Below are 22480 nucleotides of genomic sequence, written 5' to 3' on the forward strand. Positions count from 1 at the left end.
TGCAATTAACCACTAAATTTATTTCCTATTTGCAAGACTGGAAGATTTTCAGACCTATTTGTAGGAACCTTTAGTTTGAAATATTTTCAAAAATTTGGTCTCATTAGATTTTTGTGGCTATATAGAAAAACACTAGCTCAAATTATCGTCATTTGTATCATTGTAAGTGTAATTGTTATTCAAAGATTATAAATTGTATTAATTTTTTTTTGATAGTTATAATATTCAGTCATGTATCTCGATTAATTTTACGAGATATCACTAATATCTATCAATACAGATATGCACCAAGGCTTAGCATATATAAGGAAAAAAAGCACCTAATATTTTTCTCATACAATTTTTCTTTTCTACCAATTATCATACATTTTTATCCAAATACACCAACCATGCATAATCATAATTCTAATTAACAATCACAAATTCCTTCTAACAAGTTATGAACATATATTGGACGAAAAAGCATACAATTATGAACACATACACTTTTCATCAATTAAATCAAATCTTTATAATAATAAATACAACTTACCTTCTTTATGATACAAATAAACATCTCAAATTACCAAAAAGAATTATATCTTTATCTTAAAAAATATTCAAACTAGTTATCCTTTCTCAAATAAAAATATTTGTTTTGACATATTCTACCTCTTGATCATACTATTATTATTTTAAAATTCATCTATCCAACAAATTTAAATTTCACCTTTTTCAAGTAAAAAATAAGAAGTATTAACTTAATATTTTTTTTGTAATTGTAGATTTGATAAAATTTATTTCGTGGCTTCTTTTTGACATTTTCTCCCTCTTGATTATACTATAATTAATTTTATTTAAAAAAAATTCACCGATCCAACTAATTTAAATTCCGCCCGAAAAAATTTGATAATAGGTCTAATAAAAGTTATTTTGTGGCTTCTTTTTCTTCTCAAAGGTCCCCAAAAATACAGCAAGGAAAAAAAATGCTTCTTTCCACCGTCTCACAATTGGTGCTAAGTATAATTCTTGATAACAATTGAACCGAATCCAATCTTATCAAAGACTGCTCCCCACCTTTTTCTAGGGCTTCCTGGGTTCAAGATCATTGTTGGGGTTGTTTTCTTTTTGTTCCTAGATCCAAATTGTTGAAAATTATCTTCTGGGTCGGTTCTTGATTCTGAAAAAATGGCTATGTTTTGGCGTATGGCTGGCCTCTCCACTGCTTCTCCAGTAACCCCTTTTATTCCCTGACTCATATTTTTATACTTTTTTGTGAAAGTTTATGTACGATTTGAATGTTTGGGGTGCTATATCATCTAGTGTTTATTTATTGGAATTGTATTGGGTGGTTTATTTTTTAAGAATTTTGATTAATGCAAATGGGTTTTTGTTGAATTACTTGTTATGCATGTTGTTTTGTGTTTTAGCAGTCCCAATTTTGAATTCAGAATTGTGTAAGGGAAGATTGGTAATGTGATTGTTCTGGACTTTTAGAGTGGGGAGTACTTTTTTGGACTGAATTTCTAGTGGAAGTTAATGTTTTAGGGGTCTGGTGTTTACTTGTTATATTCAGATTGTCTTAATTATGCAACTCAAAGAGACTGAGTGTCAAATTCCTTATTGAAAGAGGGTAAAAGGAAGAGAGTGAGTGTTAGATGGACTTGGATGATGGTGGCATTTTTAAAGATATTTTTTGGGTTAATTTTTAGAGCAATGGAACAGTGGCAGAGGAGAAGTTTATGATGGACTGGTGGGCCTTATGATTGGATCTAATTTCTTGAACAAATAGCTGTGGTTTGATGAATTATACATCTTTATAACTGCTAATTGAAGAAAATACTACCAATGAAGTTCCTGTCTATTAGGTCCTCAATGTTGAACTGCAATTCTACCTTTGTGCAGCATTGTGGAATTTTTCAAGGAATGTACTTTTCGTAACTTGCTTTTTATCTGAACTAAGTGCTAGATTTATGTTGCAAATTTTAAGCTATTCTGCTTTCTAGATTGACATCAACGAAGTAAATGATATCTCTTGGTAAAATTATGTTCTTCCCAATGCACTATTTCACTTCAATTCTTATGCCACATACTTGGGCAATGTACCTTTTGCCCATACTAGACACCTTTTCTAAGCATGCCCCGGTAGCCTTTCATTTGGAATTTGTTGTTTTTATGGAATTTAGAGGAGCTGATCCGGGGAACGGAAGTCCATTTCTTTGTACCACATACATAGGCCATAGGCCATTTCAAGTCTTATGCCATATACTTGGGCAATTTACCCTTTTCCCATCCTAGACACCTTTTCTAAGCATCTCCAGATAGCATTTCATTAAGAAGTTGGTTGTTTTTATGGAAGTTAGAGGAGCAGATTCCAGGAATGGAAGTCCATTTGATCGTGCTCTGAAACTTTAACCCATATAATTGTACTAAATAGGTACAATATATATTTTTCCCCTTCACCCAAGAGACTCCCTGAGGGTCAGTGGCGCACAGTTAGAAACTTGGTGGATAACCCCCTTCTTTTCTACACTTAATACCAGACTTTTGTCTCTAGAGGGTTCAAAACTTGTTATGTGTGCCTAAACCACACATAAAATATAACACCGATAGTATAAGATATCTAACACCTATTTTTTGACTCAATTGTTTGCTAGCTTATGTAATGGGCTAACTTGATAAAGGCTTAACTAATTGAATAATGATGTGACACAATGGCTATGAGGTTTTTTTTTTTTTTGGGGGGGGGGGGGATAAAGGATAAATATGGAATTTTGGAACGATGTGGAGAACTAGAGACATCACTTTGCCTTTCAGGTGTTGTTTAATTTTGGGGAAAATAGATGGTGCGGGGATGACACTTTGAAAGATGATTTCGAGTGTCTCTATAGAATTTCTTGCCAGAGAGAGATGATAGTTCAACAAATTAGGGGGACATAGGCGGAGAGACTTTCTGGGACTTGAGCTTTAGAAGGATGTTAAATGATTGGGAAGTATCAATTGTAATTTTAATTGTCTAAAATAATAAAATGATTGAGAAATAGGTGAGCTCCAAAGATTGTTAGTCTTAGTACATAGGCAAGGCAACCCTATTGATAAGCTTGATGCATGGTGGTAGAGATTTAAGGGAAAATGGCGTGTTTATTGTGAAGACTTTCTATGAGAATCTATTTCTTAGGGAGGAGCAAGTGTTTCCATGTAATGCAATATGGATCCCAAAGGCACCAAGGAAGGTGTGCTTTTCACTTGGTTAGCCATAAGAGGCATGATTTTACAATAAAGAACTTAAAAAAGCAGAAGATTGTATTCACCTGCTGGTGTTACATGTGCAAGGAGGCGGGTGAGGATGTGGATCATCTTCTCCTACATTGGAGTTTGACAATGAGTGTATGGTGGGATATGTTTAGGTGGTTTGGCGCTCCATGGTAATGGCAAAAATGGTGAAAAAATTGATGTTCAGTTGGAAGAGTGGGAGGAGAAGAAGACGAAGGGATGAAATATGGTGCAACTTGCATAATGTGGGTTGTCTGGAGAGAGAAGAATAAAAGAGCTTTTGAAGGTGTAGAGTCGAGTTCCCCTCAAAGGATCATTCATTCCCTTATTTTATTTTGGTGCACTCAGAAAGTCCCCTATTGTGTAGACGATTGGGTGGAGTTTTTAGAGATTCAGTAGATTGTGTAGATTCTTTACCTTTTGTTATCCACTTGTATATGGTCATTTTGTGGCCTTGTTTATTATATGAAATATGTTTACTTGATCAAAAAGATGATGTTGACACAAAGGGATGGTTTCATGATGATAATGTAGAGTGAACATGTCAGTTAACTGGACTAATGTAGATTGTTGACATGACAGTTAAATTGACATGTACTGTTCCCTAACAAGCAGTTGTAGAGTGCTGATTTTACATGTTAGCTACGGGGACAAATGGATCTGCTTCTGGACAATGTGGATGTGTAGTCGCTTTACATTACACTGGAAGGATACAGGGTTTCACCACAGCAATCAGTGTCATCTAGATGGTTAAAATAGACGAAAATAATTGAATTATTAGGAAAGAAGAAAAAACTTTTTCTGTGCTCATGACCTATGGCAAGTCTACTAAATTGACATGTACTGTTCCCTAACAAGCAGTTAGAGTTTCTGATATGAAGGATAAAAAAGATACAAAAAAGAGAACTTTTCAAAGATTTTAGTAACAATGTAGGGACTCCATGTATAGTAGTTTGTCCTTTGGAAAACACAAGGTTCTTTATTAAACTGGACCTTGCTAGTGTTATTTAAACAGTAGGTAGGCAGTGAATGTATGACAACTATCTCTCAAGCACATCTTTAGTTCCAATCTCAATAATTAAATTGAATATTCTTCATCATATGTTATGGAATCTGAAAATATTCTGCAACTTTTGCTTTGGAGTATTTCAGAAATATTCTTCTACATAAATTTTATGGATGCAAGCGCAAATTAATATTTGAGTTCATTACTTCTCGGTTTTCAATATTGCTTACTCCAAAGCTTTGTATCAGTGTTCAATTGAATATTGATGATGTTTCTCAATAAATAATGTGTGTGGATATTTTATAATAAAAATAATGTGCATAGATTTATAGGATACACTTACTATTTTCAGGTGGAGACAATTTTGGATAAGGAAAATTTTGCACTGGATGAGCTCTTGGACGAGGATGAAATAATTCAAGAATGTAAAGCTCTTAATGGACGCCTTATTAACTTGTAAGCACCTTATTCGCTTGGTATGCTAGATATAAGTTGTAATAAAATCAAGTTCTATTAATTTTGGATGTGATGTACAAACTACAAAGTATCTCCCAACCATTGATGTTTCATTGAAAATCCATTTAAAGTAAATATCTTTTATTGTGAAAAGAAAAGTCTGGATTTGCTGCTGTATGATGAGGTTTATCTGAGGGAGTCTAGTGATGCATGCGTGCATTTGAAGATTTATTTACGGTTTAAAATGGGCTAGTCTGGATTTAGTAAGAACAAGTGGTTAGCTTTGTAATTCTGGTATGTTAATTAGGACTACAACAATTTTAGTGTGCACCAAATAACCATGCCAAGTTATCCTTCTTGAACACAATTTTTTGTTTTTTGTTTTTGTGGGTAGGGTGGGGGTGTTGGTGGGCTGAGGCAGTGCTTGTATTTTAACAAAACTTAGTTTTGTTTCACTATAGACTGTAAAGATCAGTGTTATTACGAGTTATCAATTAAATGGTGAAGCAATCCCTTCATAAAAGTGTGCACTTGAAACAATGACAAGCAATGTGATCCCAATGCGAGGTAGTCTCGGTTATTTGAATCTCAACTTTGAATAGTTCGATTAATATCAGCGTTATTGTTTATGGATTGTGTAATCAGTTATTTTAATTGCATTCTGATCATTATTTTACTAAATTCATGTAATTTTGGTGATCTTTTTAATGCTGTGAATTCTGAGTTTGACTTCAAAGAAGCACTTCACTTCCAGTATTTTGCTTCAAGCATCATGGACCTTGTCCCTATTTTTTTTCGCTTTTGCTTTTTAAATCGCTTTTGCTTTTTAAAATACGAGTAAATCCTTCGGGGTGGCCCAGTGGTTTGAGCTTGGGACTTCCATGTTGGAGGTCTCAAGTTCGAAACCCCTTGCCAACGAAAGCAAGGGGTTTGCCTTCTGGGTCGAGCTCGTCGCACCAGGCTTGCCTAGTGCGGGTTACCTCTCCTATGTGGTTTGCGAACTATTGCATAGGAGCGGGGTTTTACCCTGTGCGCACCCAAAAGGGTAGCGGCTGCAGGTTTTCCTTGTCGTTAAAAAAAAAAATAAAAAAAATACGAGTAAGATATTTTTGATGGTTTAGACAATATGGAAGAAGTATCATGTGATGACAGGCTTCTATTTTGTAACTGTCTAACTTTGGGGGACTACCCAGTTTGGTATAGTATACCTGTTAATATATAGAATGTCACCATTATAAAAATCATAATATTATGGAACTTCTGGTGCCATCTCTGCACAAAATTTTTCTTCTTGTAGGATTTAAAGGTCATTTCTTGGAAGAACCTGTCAAAAAAGGAAGTCATTCCTTGGAAGAAACTGATCATCTTATGCGTTTCTTTCTGACAGTCTGCGAGAAAGAGCTCAAGTTGAACAACTTGTCAGGTACATAGTGGAAGAGGCTCCAGAAGATGCTGAGAAGAAACGAACTTTTAAGTGAGTGTCTGACTGGCGCTGGAAAGTTATTTACATTTCATATGTTATAGGCTCTGAATATTCTTTGGATGAGAATATGAGTTCTCTTTTTCCTTGACCCCAGTGCATGTATTAAAAGATATCTTGTTTGATTGTGCCACAGGTTTCCTTTTATTGCTTGTGAAATCTTTACATGCGAGGTGGACATAATTCTTAAAGCTTTGGTTGAGAATGAGGAGGTATTCACTCTTCTTTTTTTGTCATATATTTTTATTCTGCCTTTGTTCTATATGCTCAGTTCCTTGAATATTATTTATATAAATTGGCTTTGTCATTTTGGATGTCAGCTAATGAACCTGCTATTCTCATTTTTGGAACCTGAGCACACACATAGTACTCTGTTGGCCGGTTACTTCAGCAAGGTATCATCATTGACTACTAGACACATAAGTGTGAATTATGCTTCACTTAGCTATGTATTCCTTTGTTTATATCTCTAAATATATTTAACTGGAAGGGGAGTGGTTAATAAGTTTGCAATGTTGATTCCCTTACTTATTGGGGAAAAAGTTTGCAAGGTTGACAACATCTCTGTTGGCGGTACCATGTTTTAGTTTCGAAAAAAACTTCTCTTTGAAAAACTATGTTTATTTTTCAATTTTATCCTGTCTAGTTTCTATCGTTTTGCTCCTTTTTCGACAAAAAGCAAGGTGATAGTTGCATGCTAGATACTTCTGTAGGACTGAATGAAGGACTTTACTTGCTGGATTTTAGGTGAAAACAATACTGCATTTAATATTTTCTGGAAGTACTTCCATTTTTTAAGGTTTATTTCTTCTGTGAACTGTTATTATGATTTTCAGTTTCTACACTGTACTTGATGCCCAAGTTTCTTATTTTAGGTTGTCATATGCTTGTTGCTGCGGAAGACATCAGCATTTATGAACTATGTACAAGTAAGTCTGCTGCTTCTTATTAGCTAGCACGATTGATTTGCATTACAAAAACACACATATAGGAAATGATTGGATGTTTATGTCAGTCGAGGTGTCCGAATGAAACCTTGCTCCCTTTTAGTCTCCAATCCATTTCTTTTATGTTCTTTAAGATGGTGGAGAGTGTTCGCCTGTTGTGTCTTGTTTATATCTTTTTTAGTTTGAGATGCCAGTTCTTGTGTGAGTAACTGGTATGGTCTACCTATAAATTCTTTATGTATTTATGTATCAAATCACCTGGCTACTTTTTTAAAAATTTATTGTCCCTTGTAAAATGGTGAAACATTGATTTCTACCGCCTCTTAATGCTTTCAATAAAAAGTCAAGCACAGTCAAGCTAATAATTATGGTTTATTCTCTTGTAGGCTCATCAAGATATTATCAAGAAGTTGGTTGATCTCATTGGAATTACATCCATCATGGAGGTTTGTAGTTTTTTAAATAGTTTAAGGCATGTTTTGTTTGTTTAGCATGACTAAATCCAGAAGTTCTAATGCTTTTGATTTAAGGTGTTAATCCGCCTAATTGGCACCGATGAACATTTGTATAGCAACTTCTCGGAGAACATGCAGTGGTTGGAAGATACAAATGTGCTGGAGATGATCGTTGATAAGTTTAGCTCATCAGTATGTCATTTTCCTGAATTTATTTAATAACACTCTAATTTGCCCAGTCATTAGACATTACATGATTTATGTGTTTCGATATCTAACCTGGCTTGGGAACTAAGATAGTACTGCATTCCTGCTTTATGCTACCATTCTGAAAAAAGGAATTACTGCATGCCTGATGATATTTGCTAGGCGACCAAGGTGCTGGGGCTGATGAGAAGGTTATATTTTATCGATTTAAATGTTTAACATAATGTGCTCAGTAGGGATGGATCAACTATTGATGGTCTGGTATTCATCTATTTAGTTAGTGACTGGGTACCCTACAAATCTTGTAATTGCTGGTGTAGGTTACTATGGTAATGGAATTCTCTGTAATTGCAGGATTGCCCTGAAGTGCATGCTAATGCAGCAGAAACTTTGTGTGCCATTACTCGATATGCTCCTCCTGGGATAGCTGCCAAAATCTCTAGCCCTAGGTGTTCTATTATTCTGAGCCTTCATTAATTTTGGATTTTGATTGAAGCCTTAGTCCGGTGATACTATTGTATTTTCTCGGGTCTCACTAACATATTTGGTTATATGATGTTCCACAGTTTTATTGAGAGGTTATTTCGCCATGCTCTGGAGGACTCACGACCTAAATCCGTGTTGGTTAACTCGTTATCTGTGTGCATATCGTTATTAGACCCTAAGAGGCTAGCTTCAGGAACATATTACATGTACGGTCGCCAGTCAATGCAGTGCTCCGGAGCAAGTGCAAATCCTGAGACTGTGGAAGGGATGTTGGGAAGCTTAGGTATGGATTTACTGGTCGTCTTTGAACAGTGTCTATTGGTGGACAAATATTTTTGTGCATCTTCTTGAACTTCCACCTTCCCCCTTAAATAGAAAGGATTTTGACATTCTTATATTGCACCATAGTGATTTTAGGCTCTGTTGTAGTGCTTAATACATTTGACTTTTGATGTACATGATACAAGTTATTCCAAGTTATACCATTAGTACATTTAACCCTGCAGACATCACTCTCTCCTCTTCTGTCCGTTACTAGTACACTTTAAAACAAAAAATATGTGGTGCCTTCTTTCCTCTTGAGGTTTCTGGAAGTCTCCATTTGGTAGAAAATTTTAGTCTGGATGTTGTAGGGAAGGGGAAGTCTTCTAGGGATCTTATGCTCGGGAGGGGTTACCTGCATGTTTAAGAGATACTAGGGATGCTGGGCGGAGTGACCATCAACGCCAATGCCACAGAAAGGATGTTATGGAAGCACAGCAAAGATGGCTTTTTCTCAGGCAACAGTGCTTACAGAAGAGGTCTCCAGGTGATGGCAGGGAGACCAAAACACCTCTGGAACTATCTTTGGAAGGGGGATATTCCTACAAAAGTGAAATGCTTCACTTGGCTAGTGATAAAGAGAGCTTGTTTAACACAAGAAGTACTTCAGAAGAAGGGTAGACAGCTGGTCCCTAGGTGTTTTTTATGCAATTTGAGAAGTACTTCAGAAGAAGGGTAGACAGCTGGTCCCTAGGTGTTTCTTATGCAATTTGACAAGTGAAACCAACAGCCACCTCTTCTTGCACTGAAATTACACTGCTCAAATCTGGAATTTGTTCCTTAGCATCTCAAATCTGAATTGGACAATGCCAGAACGTACATCAAATGTGTTGAAGAGCTGGGTAAGGAGAGGAGGTACGAATAGACAGAAGAGATGGTGGAGGTTAATACCATCATGTATATGGTGGTCAGTTTGGAAGGAAGGAACAGTAGATGCTTCGACAATAGATCTAATTCCATACACAAGGTCAAATGGAATTGTATAGTATATCTACTTTTTTTTGGTGTAAACGGTTGTGTATAGTAGATACAGATCAGATTGTAGATTTGATAGGAAGTTTGTAATTGACACTTTTTGGTGGTGGACAGCATGCCCTTAATGCTGTAGAATACAACCTCACCAGTTTCAAAAAAAAAAAAAAAAAAAAAAAAAGAAGAGAGCCTGCAACAGTTCAAATTGAAGGGTGTTGATTGGCATCAAATTTCAGTAGGTGTTGTGACTTCACTTGTAAAACAAATATGTTTTGTTTATTTTAGTGATGATTGAAGGATAGATCTCGGAGTGTGCTTTCCATGGTGAAGTGTTAATTCAGCAAAGTTGGATTCTTGGAGGAAAAACACACAAAGGAAGTCAAAGATATGCATGGTTCAATGAAAAGGCTAATTATGACCTCTTTTTTATGCGAAGTTTGGATTCTAGGTTCCCTTTATGAGTCGTGTATTATGACACACATATATACAAATATGATGCAATGAACCCAACTATATACAAATGATACACCTGTACACATATATATACATGCTATTGTGAGTTTTGTGACACTCATTATTGAAAAAAATAAGTGGTACACTGGTTCATTGCATCATACCACAACTGTAACATTTTACATCCTAATTAATTGGAGATCCTTTCGATGTTATAGTTGTTTCTCTCTGCTGCCCGTTGTATTTTGTTTTGCTTTCCGCTGGATAAGTCTGACTCTTTTTTTTGGAAGTACTGAATTTGAGATAATTCATTGTGCTGTACCAGTTATCTAGGTTTCGGTATGTTTTCCATATAAATTAGATCTATAGGCTCTGATTTTAACTTGTGTGTTGTGATTCAAGTGGAATAACTGTTGTCATTGCTTGTTTATACAGGTAATTTACTGAAGCTTCTGGATATTTCATCAGAGGATAATGTCTTGCCAACAACATATGGGAGCTTACATCCACCTCTTGGGAAGCATCGTCTGAAGGTAGTTATCGAACATTCTTCTTGTATGCAGAGATCGTAAATGCAAAGGTTGTTTGTGCAGAGATTAATAATGAGGAGATCTTTATACATGAATTACTTGAACAGAATATTTTGTCTTTGAATAGTTTATTCCCCGCATTGCTAATACACGTATTTTCGATTCACATTCTGTCTTTAGATTCCACATGACTTTAATGTATGTGTTATTTAGTACTTCCAACCAAACGTTGCAGTTATGTTGTGATTATTTCTTTCTTATGGGGCTAACCAAATACTATACCATCTTAGGCGGAGTTTTATGGTTTGAGTAATTATTTCAAATCATCAAGTAAATGCTTTCCAAGCTTCTGTCTTGGAATTAGAAATAGATATAAATTAGTATCACTTTTGATCTAACTTAGAGAGGTCAGCATTGTCAAAGACGAAAAGTGCTTAACAACGTCAGGGTCTGACGAGGCTTTAAGCGCAACACAATTCTTGAATACATTGTGCTGAATTTTATTTTTGCAGGAAATGAAGTGTGTTCAAATTTTTTCTTATTTCATTATTTGAGAGTTTTAATTGGGTTTTTTTGAGAATAAAACATAAGTACACCCCACCCCCTTACTAAAATTGTTTTTCCAAAAACACACTTGCACTTCGACGGACTATTTTGAAGTGGAATCATGTTCCCTCTTTTGCTGACATAGCATGGATTGATTTACTCTCTTAAAACGCATGAGAGGCATTGGGAAAACACTATCTTGGCTTGGGAACTCAACTTTTGGTCGGCCAAGCTGTACCATTCAACTTCTACTTCACTCTATCTATCATTAAACGAGCTACATGACTCAGGTAGCTTGTCTCCAGAACCTCCACTTCCCACATCGAGCTTATCTCACTGACCTCCAACCCAACTCTTTTATCACACTAAGAGCCCTTATTTAGCCGTAGCAAACAAACAATTATTATGTGCAGGAAATTACCCCATAACAAAATCCACTTACTTCACCTTGCAGACTTCAGTCCAAAACCACATCCTAGATCCATCTAAAGGGACCTTCTATATAAGGTGCTTTCTGAAGAGATGCTTATAGCTCCAACTTAAAGCTTGTTAGATTTAGTCCTAGGATTTTCATTTGCTTTTCCAGTGAATGATCAGTTTTTTGTGCGTGTGATTTGTTGATTCGAGTGGTGAAAGTTGAGGTTTTTGTGTATAGAAAGGGAAGATGAAAGTGAAGCTAAAATAGGGAAAAAAAGGAGAAATGGGTATTGACATGGTGGCAGCACGTGTATATAAACACATTTTCTCATTTGGGTGAATAAATACTTCTTAGACCTGGAAGCATTGTAGATGTCCTAAGATGCTGGAATATGGATGGTAATGTGAGCAAGAAGGAAGAAAAATGGAAGATCGTCACGGCATGTATTTGGTGGTCAATCTGAATTGAGAGGAACAAAAGGTGCTTTGAGGGGACTCAAAACAACATTCGGAATCTTAAAATGAATTGTTTAGGCCTTTATTATTTTTGGTGTGAGCAAAAACTACTAGCTCAAGCAGAAGATATTTGTGATGTTTTTAACTTTTGTAAGGCACAGAACTGAATCACAATTTGTAAGTTGAAATACTTTTGAAGGGGTACTACATTATGGTTGTAGTATACCTGTGGATATATAGAAGTAAAGTTACCATTATCAAAAAAAAAGGGTGTGTGCTGTGAGATACAAGGAAGTGGGTAATTGAAACTCCTCAAAATTCAACTGTGTAGTTCAGTAGTTGACAAATGAGGGGGCTAGTTTGGAGATCAATATTTAACTTAAGCGTTAAAGTAGCGGCAAGTCCTCGTGTTTGTTGTACTTCGTTGAGTCCGTCAGTATTATATTTTTTGTAAATAAATTAATAAAGGCTTTTCGAGTTCTCTTTAGACTTGTAAAAAAAGATTTTCGAGTATGTGAATAAGAGGACTATACTCTATCAGCCTTCCTTTATCAGAGATTTTTCATACTTCTTTGGGTTTTCCCTAGGCCCCTTTGCACTATCCCTCCAAAAAAATAAATAATCATGTGATGCCCTCTGCTGTTCCAAAGCCGAGTACTATAAATATTTTTGCTCTCTCCTGGCATCTCTTTGCTTCTACTTTTGTAACTAATTTGCATATGCCTTCAATGAAACATTTACTTCATCAAAAAAAAAAAAATCCTCCCGTCCACCTGCACTGTGTTTTAATGTTATGCTGGGTGGTAAATAAGACTTTGATTCCTCAAATTTTGATTTCGATCAACTGGGAATTTCAGATTATAGAGTTTGTTTCAGTCTTGGTGAGTGTTAGCAGTGAAGCTGCTGAAAAGGAGTTGATTCGGCTTGGTGCTGTTAAACGCATCTTAGAATTGTTTTTTGAGTAAGTGCTCTTTATAATTACTATGTTACTATATTATCAAATAACCTTCTGATTTCTGTTACTTGATAGAGTGTCTAGGTATCTGATGTCGGTTTCTTTGTTATTGAATCCAGGTATCCATACAACAACTTTTTGCATCATCATGTTGAGACTATAATAATTTCGTGCCTGGAGAGTAAGCATATTCAATTTGTTGACCATCTTCTTAGTGACTGTAATCTTCTCTTGAAAATTCTCGAGGCAGAGAAAAACTCAACGCTTGCTGCTGATCAATCCAAGGTATTAATCAAAATTTAGGTGTTTTGACTCAATATTCTTAATAGTACTTGTATATTGGGCTGTAGATGTTGAAACCTTTGGTCACTTAAGTTTTTAAATGTGGATGCAGCCAACGGCCTCTGTTGAGGGAAGAACCCCACCCAGGATTGGAAACATTGGGCATGTGACGCGAATAGCTAACAAACTTGTTCAACTAGGGAACAATAATAATGGCATACAGTCGCGTCTGCAGGTGTTTGAAATATCTTGTTTCATGTGTTATCAATTTTTTCTGTTTGTTCATGTAGTTCTTCCAATTTGAATCCGTCCTGTTTTACTGTGCTATTCAGCTACACAAGGCACAAGGATGTTTGTACTTCGAGTAGCTGATTTTGCATTTGATAAATAGAGATTTCTCAAGGTCCATTTGGCAGTTGCTAATACTAATGTGTTCTGCATTTTCATCAAGTGGGGCAATCAGGGGAAGTAATGAGAAGCATGACACTATTGAATAGGGATAGAGGGAGTGAGAGTTTTCACAGGACACAAGTGACTTCTTTATGCATATTTCATTGGTCGTCGCAGAAGTTGCTCTACTCATACTACCTGGTAGTGTAATAGATGTTCAATCAACTACTCCTCAATCCCTAACTAGTTGGGATTAATTATATGAATCCTCAATATTCATTCTGCTCTATTAGAGCCCATTTCATTCCAATATTAAGTTATGTCTTTTAAAAAAGTCACTAAATCCCACGTGCACATTGTTATCTAAGTCTATATGCAGACTAATGAGTCTTATGACAAATACCAAACTTAATTAAAGTGTATCAACAATTAAGCTTTATTTCAGTTAGTTGGTATTGCATATATGAATCCTTTATATGAGAGATCCCTACTCTGTGTGTATGATTTTAGGTCTACCTCCTCTTTTAGCACCTTTACTCATTATAGTGTTGCACCTAGATTGCTGTACCTATGGAGGTTCACATATGACATAGTGTAAACCATCTTAGACAACTTTCTCTGTTTTTATCCTCTGCATGGTATATGCACCTTGTGGTAATTTTTTTGTCTTTTCAATCTTGTATTGCCGCACATCCATCTTAGGATTAATATTTTTATGACATCCATCTTGTGAGACCCAATATTTGATTACATATATACAACCACTCAGTGTAACTTTCTATTGCATAACACTGTCATTGTGTTCTCATATTTCAACCATCCTGTTTTAGTGGGTGTGTCCCATCTTGATTGTCATACCTTTTCCTAGAGACTGAATGTAGATTTACAAATCATTTTTTTTGATAACCGAGAAATCCGTTTGTGACCTGCCATTTGGACCAATCACAGCCTTCTAAACTCGGTGAATAATGGGCCTGCCCCTCTACCCTTTTCCACTTAAATACCAGGCTTCGCTTTGCGTGGTGTGGTGCAGGGCGACCTAAGCCGCAAATCCTCCACCTTTTGCCACTCGAGCTAGGCCTTGGGGGCAGATTTACAAATCTGTTGCATTAGGCGCTACATTCTCCTGGTAGTTTACTTGTGTTGCTAGAAGAAGCTTGACTTACTAAAAGCTCTGTGTTTGGGAATTTGATGTTGAGGTGATTCTTTTTCTTGTTTCTCTTAGATTACCTACAAAGTTGCTCTAATACCTAATCATATTTCTTAACATAGCTTCATTTTGGCTAAATTTCATCGCTGGTAGTGGACGAATGATTTGGCTAAATTTCATTGACCTAAAGTAAGTAGGCAGTAGTGTGTTGTCTGCTGCTAGTAATTGTAGTATTGCTCGTGTAGTTTTTTGTCCCTTGATTTGTGTTACTATTTGCTGTTTCTAGTACTTCGATTATCCTGTTAGTTTGCTGTAGTTACTGTTCAGATTGCTTTGTTATGCTTTCACTTCCGTTTATTCTTTTTCTGTACTGTGTTGGAGTACTGTTTTCCTTGAGCGGAGGGTCTATCGGAAACAACCTCTCTACCTCTACGGTATGGTATCCTCCCCAGACCCTACTTTGTGAGAGTACACTTAGTATGTTGTTATTTAGTACCTAATGTAAGTTTTATAACTAAAATATACCTTCAGTTTCAAAAAAAAAAAAAAAAAACTAAAATATACCTAAATTCTACATTTAAATAACAGAAAGTCCAGCCCACATTTTTTTCATGTGGAAGAACAATTTCCAGTACAAAATATGTACACAAATTATCAAGAAGATCCAACTCACCTATCAACTACAAACCTATTTACCCATTACCTAAAATATGCCCACATTATTATAAGTTGTATAGTGTATTACCTGTACTTATTTAGTCTATACGTACTGAGAAATTACATTGACCTCTGATGGAGTGATTTTCAATCGACCATTTGGAAAAAAATCTATATAATCATTTGGGGATAATCATCTTGGGTACCCTGAGGTTAATTTCAGAGGATGCCTTTTATTATATAGAGAATTCACCTACTCACGTCAAGTCTCTTCTATTTGATTGTTTTTCTTTAGTGCAGTCTCACGTTAGTGATTTGATATGGTCAAATTTCCTATCTGCATTAGTTTGCGAGGTTGTTAGTGATTGCCTCCGTTATGTATCAAGTAGGAGCCCTTCACAGTTCCTTTTTATGCTTGACCTCTGCAATTTTTTTTTAAATGTAAATTCCTTATCCTAAATGCAAGTACTTTTTGGCAGGAGAATAGTGAATGGATTGATTGGCAGACAAATATTCTTCAAAAACGGAATGCTGTGGAAAATGTTTTCCAGTGGGCTTGTGGGTGAGTGCCTTATTGCCTGCTATCACTTTGTGCTGGTTAGTATTTCCTAGTGTAGGGGGATGGGGGATTACTTCCAAGTAAATAAACCACCTGCAGAGAAGAAGGCATGCACAAAGGATAGTGATGCAAATATGAAGATATTAGGTAGATTCATGTAGTGTCATACCGTGACTGCATTACCAGGATTATGAAATACTTGAGAACTGGAATTGAGCAGCCTTTGTTGTGGGATGTGTTGTGCATTGTTCGTTAATACAAGAGATGTATCAATCACACACTACTGCCCCCCTCCCCTTGCTACCTTCTTGTTGGAAAGGCATAACTTGATCTCTGTGAATAACACAAATAATTTGGCTCAGCTATATTTCTCATTATTCGTTTTGCTCCAAATAATATTGTGAGGAGTCTTTGTTAATTGACTAGTTCTAGATTGGCTGTCAACCTATACACATCCACCTTTATCAGAAAAGGTTTGAGTTCTGCAACTTGTTTTTCCCGATTTAGGAATGGCAGACTGAAATTCACACAGACACTGAGCTGCCCAAGTTCAAAAACAGAGTTGGTTACATATTTGTTGAATTATTCAAAAACAGAAATTGAGCTGCCTAAGTTCTGGCTTCTCCTTTTGTTGGTTAACATGGATGATACTCATGATAGATCTCACTCTCACTCTCACTCTCACTCTCTCTCTCTCACACACACACACAAAAAAGAAAAAATTAACACTTGCTAGGCATCTTGTTGAAAAGGCATTACCTGGACTCTGTGAATAAGGCAAATAGTAGCTGCATTGTTAGTACCTCTATTTTTCTTTTGCTTGTTTTTTATTTGATACGGCAGGGGTGTGAGGCAGTGAAAACAAGGATTGTGTGTGTACTATATTGTTGGTGTTGTTTGATTAAGAAGTGCAATGCAAAAGAACACCTTCTTTCAGGAGGCCTCAGGCAGTGGACATTTTTCTTGTTAATTACTCTCTCCGTCTCAATTTATGTGGCGGTGTTTGATTGGGGACAAAGTTTAAGAAAGAATGAATTTTGAAACTTGTGGTCTTGAACAAGCCGTAGATATTTGTATCATTAAAAATCGTCTCATTAAGGGTAGAATGGGAAGTATAAAATTCATTTGTTACTCCCTCTGTCCCGATTTATGTGGCAAACTTTCCTTTTTAGCCTGTCCCAAAAAGAATGATACATATCTATATTTAGTACAATTTAACTTTTTAAAATGTCTATGTTACCCTTAGTGAGATGATTTATAGCCACACCAACATCTATGGCTTGTTTGACACCACAAGTTTCAAAAGCCTTACTTTCTTTCTTTCTTTCTTTCTTACATCACATAAATTGGGATGCAGAAAGTACGAAATATAGAAAGATGTCATTCTTTTTGGAACTGACTAAAAAGGAATGAGTGTCACATAGTTTAGGAAAAAGGGAGTACTATGTTTCATGATATATAACAAATTGTGGGCCTTGAATGTGTCTCATTAATGCTACATTTATTCTGTACAAAAGCATTTTGAGTTTCCCTAGCCGAGTTCCTCTAATGATATTTACCTTACCTTTAAAAAAATTCTTGCCGCGATGGAAGGAGAGAATCATGCCCAGATATGACTGTTTCCTCACTTTTGATCGTTTGTGTGAATTTTATAAACGTACGCCATTTTTCATTTTTGAGTTGGCCACAACATTTTGAAGAAAATATAATCATTACATCCTTTCTATACCAATGGTATATTTTCATCTTTTCATTGGATTGATCATGATTGTAGTTTGTTAGTCTTTATACCAGCATAATATTGACTTTTATTTCATGTAACCTCTCTCAGGAGACCCACATCACTGCATGACCGAATGAGGGACAGTGATGATGATGATTATCAAGATAGAGACTATGATGTTGCAGCTCTGGCAAATAACTTAAGCCAGGCCTTCCGCTATGGAATCTATAACAACGATGAACTTGATGAGGTGTTCTTCATATCCCTTAACAAAAGACAACATGATTGTGCATTTCTTGATCTCTCTCTATCTTTTAGCATGTAATAGTGCTGGCTAGGTTCCTGTGTTTATATCTGGAGAAGGTAACGACAGAAGGTTTGGAACATTGATAGGTAGTTGGAGAATTTATCTTTCTTATATTTAGAGTAGTTTTTTCTTAGAGCTGCATGCTATGTAGAATCTTTAGAGATGAAGCAAAATGAGCACAGTAAATGTGCTTTTTGATTCATATTAAGTGCCCACACCTTTTTGCATATCTAATTATTTATAATTGAATTTGAAGTGTGGTTTTGGTTTTTATCTGGAAGTCCCAATCACAGGAATGTTGTTCAGAATCGGTGGTTGAATTTTTGACTGTAAAAAGCCTCTGCTGAAAATGGTATAAGATCCATTGTTCAATATAGATGTAGCAGGGTTAGACAGAGTGTCCAGGAATCTGTGGCAGCCTCTTGTAACTGTTATATGGTCATGGTATAACAGCCTAGATGTAGTAGGTTAAGACAGAAACCAGTGAGAGCTAGAATGAATTTTATTCTGTTAATAGCATCTTCCTAATTCTGTCATAATTAGGAATGTTGGTATTTAGTAATCTTCCTTATTAAATGACTTTCATTTTAAGTTTAAAGAAACCTTATCTCAAGTAGCCTAAACTATGGAGCACTCTGTAGATTGTCTGCAAGCAATTCAATACAAGTTATATCTTAAAGTGCCAAAACAATGGATGCTTGATTTTGCTTTTTTTTCCTTTCCTGGTTTTTCTTGTTTTAAACCTTTTTTTATTCAACTTCATCTTTAATCTTCACATATCAATTTTTTAAGCACATGGTCATTAAGTGTATAATCATTAAATAATGTACTAAAGGAAGACTTTATCTGCGTGCAGGCTCGTGGTTCACTTGAGCGGGATGATGAGGTAACTGTCGAGGTTTTATTTAGTCCTTCAGTGATTACTTAGTTAATGAGATATACAAACTGTCTGCTACCGTAATTCTATATGCTGTTTCTGCATATGCTCTAGTGAGAGGGTACAGGGCGTACTTTCTCTCCCTCACCTCCACTCCAGCATAGCTCTCAATATTGTTATATACTCTCATCTCTACATAGCAAAAGTCTGACTTTTAGAAGCATATTTTCATTCACAGCCATGAAGTGGGTCTTCATATAGCGGGAAGATATTTAGAGGAGGTGCAACTAATTTGTTATTGAGGCATAGTCAATTGATTGATTGATTGATATCATTCTTCATAATGATGATAATTACAGAAAGTTGAGTCGATTTGTATGGCAGACCACCTCTGCTCCACCTTCAATACTGATCATCCCATTAATTCAATGTGGCTGACAGGAACTTCTTTTTGGTCATTAGCAATACTTTTAACTACTCCATCCGTCCGGATCTTGTCACATTTCCTTTTTCGAGGGTCAAACTTCATAAACCTTATCCAACATTCTAAGATGTATTTTCCACCGTATTGATATTAGAAAAAGTGCAACTTATAGTACTTTTCATATAGTTTATGAATCGATAAGTTTTAGTCTTAAAATATTAAATTAATCTAATTCAATTTAGCTCCGAAGATTAGTCACTCTAGAAAACGATACTTGACAAGTACTTTGGGATAGAGGGAGTAGTTCTGAAGTCACCTATTAGCTTATCAAAATACCCATATTGCCATTAGCTTTTGATTGCTTTAAAGCCAGTTAGTTATCTGTGCATATTTAGTTTATTATTTTATTAGTTAAATGAACATGTCATTTGTGATGGAAGAATGAAGCGATATAATATTGCATGTAGGATATCTAACGGAATTTTCTTGCTACCTGTATGTCCACCTTGTCACATCTTATAATATATATATCTCAAAGAAGTAGGCTCTATAAAATGACTTTAAAGTTTAAAGGGTAATCTCATACAAACTGTTATACCCTTTAACCTTGAGTTTGGAGCATTTATAGATATCTTGTTAAAATTCTCATAGAGGGTATGTATAACAGTTCTGAGATAATGGTCGATTTTATAACTCACTTATGTGCTTTCTCCTTGAGAAATTTCAAAAGCATTTTTCCCACTTAATTCTTTCTTTTGGAAATCCTCCTATTTAGTATTAATTATGTTGTCATGATCAATGTCGCTAAGGCTAACACGGAAAAACCCTCTTAAGCCTAAAGCTTGGTGAAGCGCAGGTTGGGTGTTTTGGCTAGCTTAGATGACCTTTTAGTGCAGTCACCAAGGTTCTAGGACCTATGCTTCATCGCCATGGCTCTGGCTTTAGGAGGACCATACTAGACAGTAAATATAGTTCGTGAAGTAGTAGATTGATTGCTAATAGAACATTATGAATGGAGTTCGAGTGATTACAACTAGAAAATTAGTAAAATTTGGTACAAATACCTAGTCATTAAAACTTGGCACTGCATCCCTACATCTAAATCAGAACTTCAAATTTATGTTTGAACTCTGTGACATGATTTTTGCTTCATATATTTAATTTTAATCTTTCAATTCCTTAATCCAGATAATTGGTGTGTTCACATTTATTTTTTCTTCATTAGTGCTCTCTTGTCTGGACCTATTTGTGCTTTGCGCTCAAGTCTTAGTAGTCTTGACGTTGCTTTATGCTTTTTGCCTGTGGCGATGCACAACTTGTGCCTCTTCAGGCAACTCATTTACACTAACTCTTCTGATTTTCTGTAGGATGTCTATTTTGATGATGAGTCTGCTGAAGTTGTGATATCTTCACTACGTTTGGGGGACGATCAGGAAAGGTGGGTAAAAAACAGTGTTCAAAATGCTTTTTGTGCGTCTGTCCCAGTATTATTAGTAACAATGATGTTACTTGTAATTGTTTTTTCAGTGGATCACTTTTTACAAATTCCAACTGGTTTGCTTTTGAGGATGACAAAGAGATTCGTGAACAGTACACTGCCTTGGTTGCTTCTCCTTCACCTGACACAGAAGAAACTAATGTTATTAGGCCCAGCACAAATGATGATGCAGCTGCTGATGAAGATGATGATTTGGCAGACACTGCCTCATCTGATCGACCTGAGCCAAAACAAAGTTCTGATCATCCTGCACCCTCTAGTTTGTCTGAGGACTTGCATCGTGCTACAAGTAATGAAACCATTAAGCCTCCTGAATGGGTTGAATGGCGAGAAAACTCTAATACAATTGCAACATCCAATCAAACCTCGGATTCAGCTGGTGTTGCTGATGTGGTCGGGCCTCCTTTACCTAATGGCGACGTCAAAAAGGAATCAGAAGCTCCAAAGGATACTACTCGTTCAAAAGAAGAAAATGTTCATATTCCACCCACTAATGGGTGCACCAGTAATGTGAAAGAAGGATCATCAGGTGATACCTCACAGCCTCCAGAATCAGGTGGGAGCCAAAGCGCTAGCAATGCTAGTTCAAGTAGTGTGGAGAAGCCCCCTGCTGGAACGGTGGGATTATCTAGTGGAGAAACCAAAAAGTGAAGTGTGGAACCACTGTGAATTCTCGAGGTGCAGTTGCGGGAGAAGAAATCCTAGCACTTTTGCCATTGATCTGGTGCACTGATGGGAGTCTCAGCGCTTGCTATCGGCTGGGACTAATCTGTGGTTTTGGAGCCTGATGTATATTACTGGGCTTAAAAGTCGATTTAGCCACAGATGATTCTTTCCTCAACTCGTAGGTAAAGAATGCTCTCTCTTTCCTCTCACTTATTAAAGGCCTTTAGTGCAGGTGATTCAGTAGATCATACTTTTATTATTAACACACAACTGCCTCTAGATGTGTCCAAACTGCCAAAGGGAGTTGTGTTGCTGTACACATTGAAAGGATCTTCGTTTTATATCTCATTTTTCTACGTCTTGATCCACGCTCATCGCCAAATTTACTGGACCATGTTTGGTGAAGTATAGACCTAATCGACAACCAGGTTATGTTCGACACTTGCACACAGCATTCCGGTGCAGGTTCCCAGTTAATAAGATGTTGAGATCGATTCAGTAGTTCCCACCGTACTTTTCCCATAAAAGCTTTTGATGTCAATATAATTTAAAGCCTTTTTTGGCTTCTCTTCATGACTTGTGTTAATTTGTTCTCAATTTTCAAGTCGATTTGTGTGGTTCATGATCTCATGCATATGCAAAAGATAGACATGTATATTTTATTTATATAAGCAAAAGAAAAAAGTGATACATAAATAGTAACGGAGAGAATATTTTTAGATTATAATAAGCATTCATGTTTTTCCAACCTTATAGTTAATTCTCTCTCGGGAGTAAGGGTCAAACTCTTCATGAAAAAAATCTAAATTTGTTGCTTTTTTTTGTATAAAATTATTTTCTCAATTTTCTTTAAAAACATTATTATATTTAAGAATAGTTTTAACTTTAAAGATTTAATTTATCAAAATTTTATACGTTAGAACTTATAGTTATGGACCCCAAATATGTTGATATAGAGCTTCTTTTATTCCAAAGTAAAATTTCCTAATATTATAAAGAGTAAAAAAT

At 36.0% G+C, this 22480-nt stretch overlaps 1 protein-coding gene across 2 annotated transcripts; it reads left to right on the top strand.

Annotated features, from left to right (window-relative positions):
- Nucleotides 1-915: 915 nt before the first annotated feature.
- On the top strand, nt 916-22092 carry LOC107010910 (serine/threonine-protein phosphatase 6 regulatory subunit 3). 2 transcript variants are annotated; one of them, XR_001455763.2, is made up of 20 exons: nt 916-1212; nt 4611-4714; nt 6102-6188; nt 6331-6406; nt 6515-6589; nt 7070-7123; nt 7528-7587; nt 7672-7788; nt 8158-8252; nt 8370-8572; nt 10471-10568; nt 12842-12945; nt 13059-13224; nt 13334-13456; nt 15898-15980; nt 17809-17950; nt 18864-18893; nt 20676-20746; nt 20836-21654; nt 21753-22092. XR_001455763.2 is itself a non-coding variant. In XM_015210170.2 (19 exons), the coding sequence occupies exons 1-19, from the start codon at nt 1168-1170 to the stop codon at nt 21455-21457; spliced, it is 2355 nt and encodes a 784-aa protein (XP_015065656.1). In that variant the 5' UTR covers nt 916-1167; the 3' UTR covers nt 21458-22089. The 2 variants fall into 2 exon arrangements, 1 of the variants encoding a protein (XP_015065656.1); XM_015210170.2 differs by having other exon boundaries at nt 20836-22089.
- The last annotated feature ends 388 nt before the right edge of the window (nt 22093-22480 follow it).

Source organism: Solanum pennellii, chromosome 2 (assembly GCF_001406875.1).
Source record: "Solanum pennellii chromosome 2, SPENNV200".
NCBI lineage: Eukaryota > Viridiplantae > Streptophyta > Magnoliopsida > Solanales > Solanaceae > Solanum > Solanum pennellii.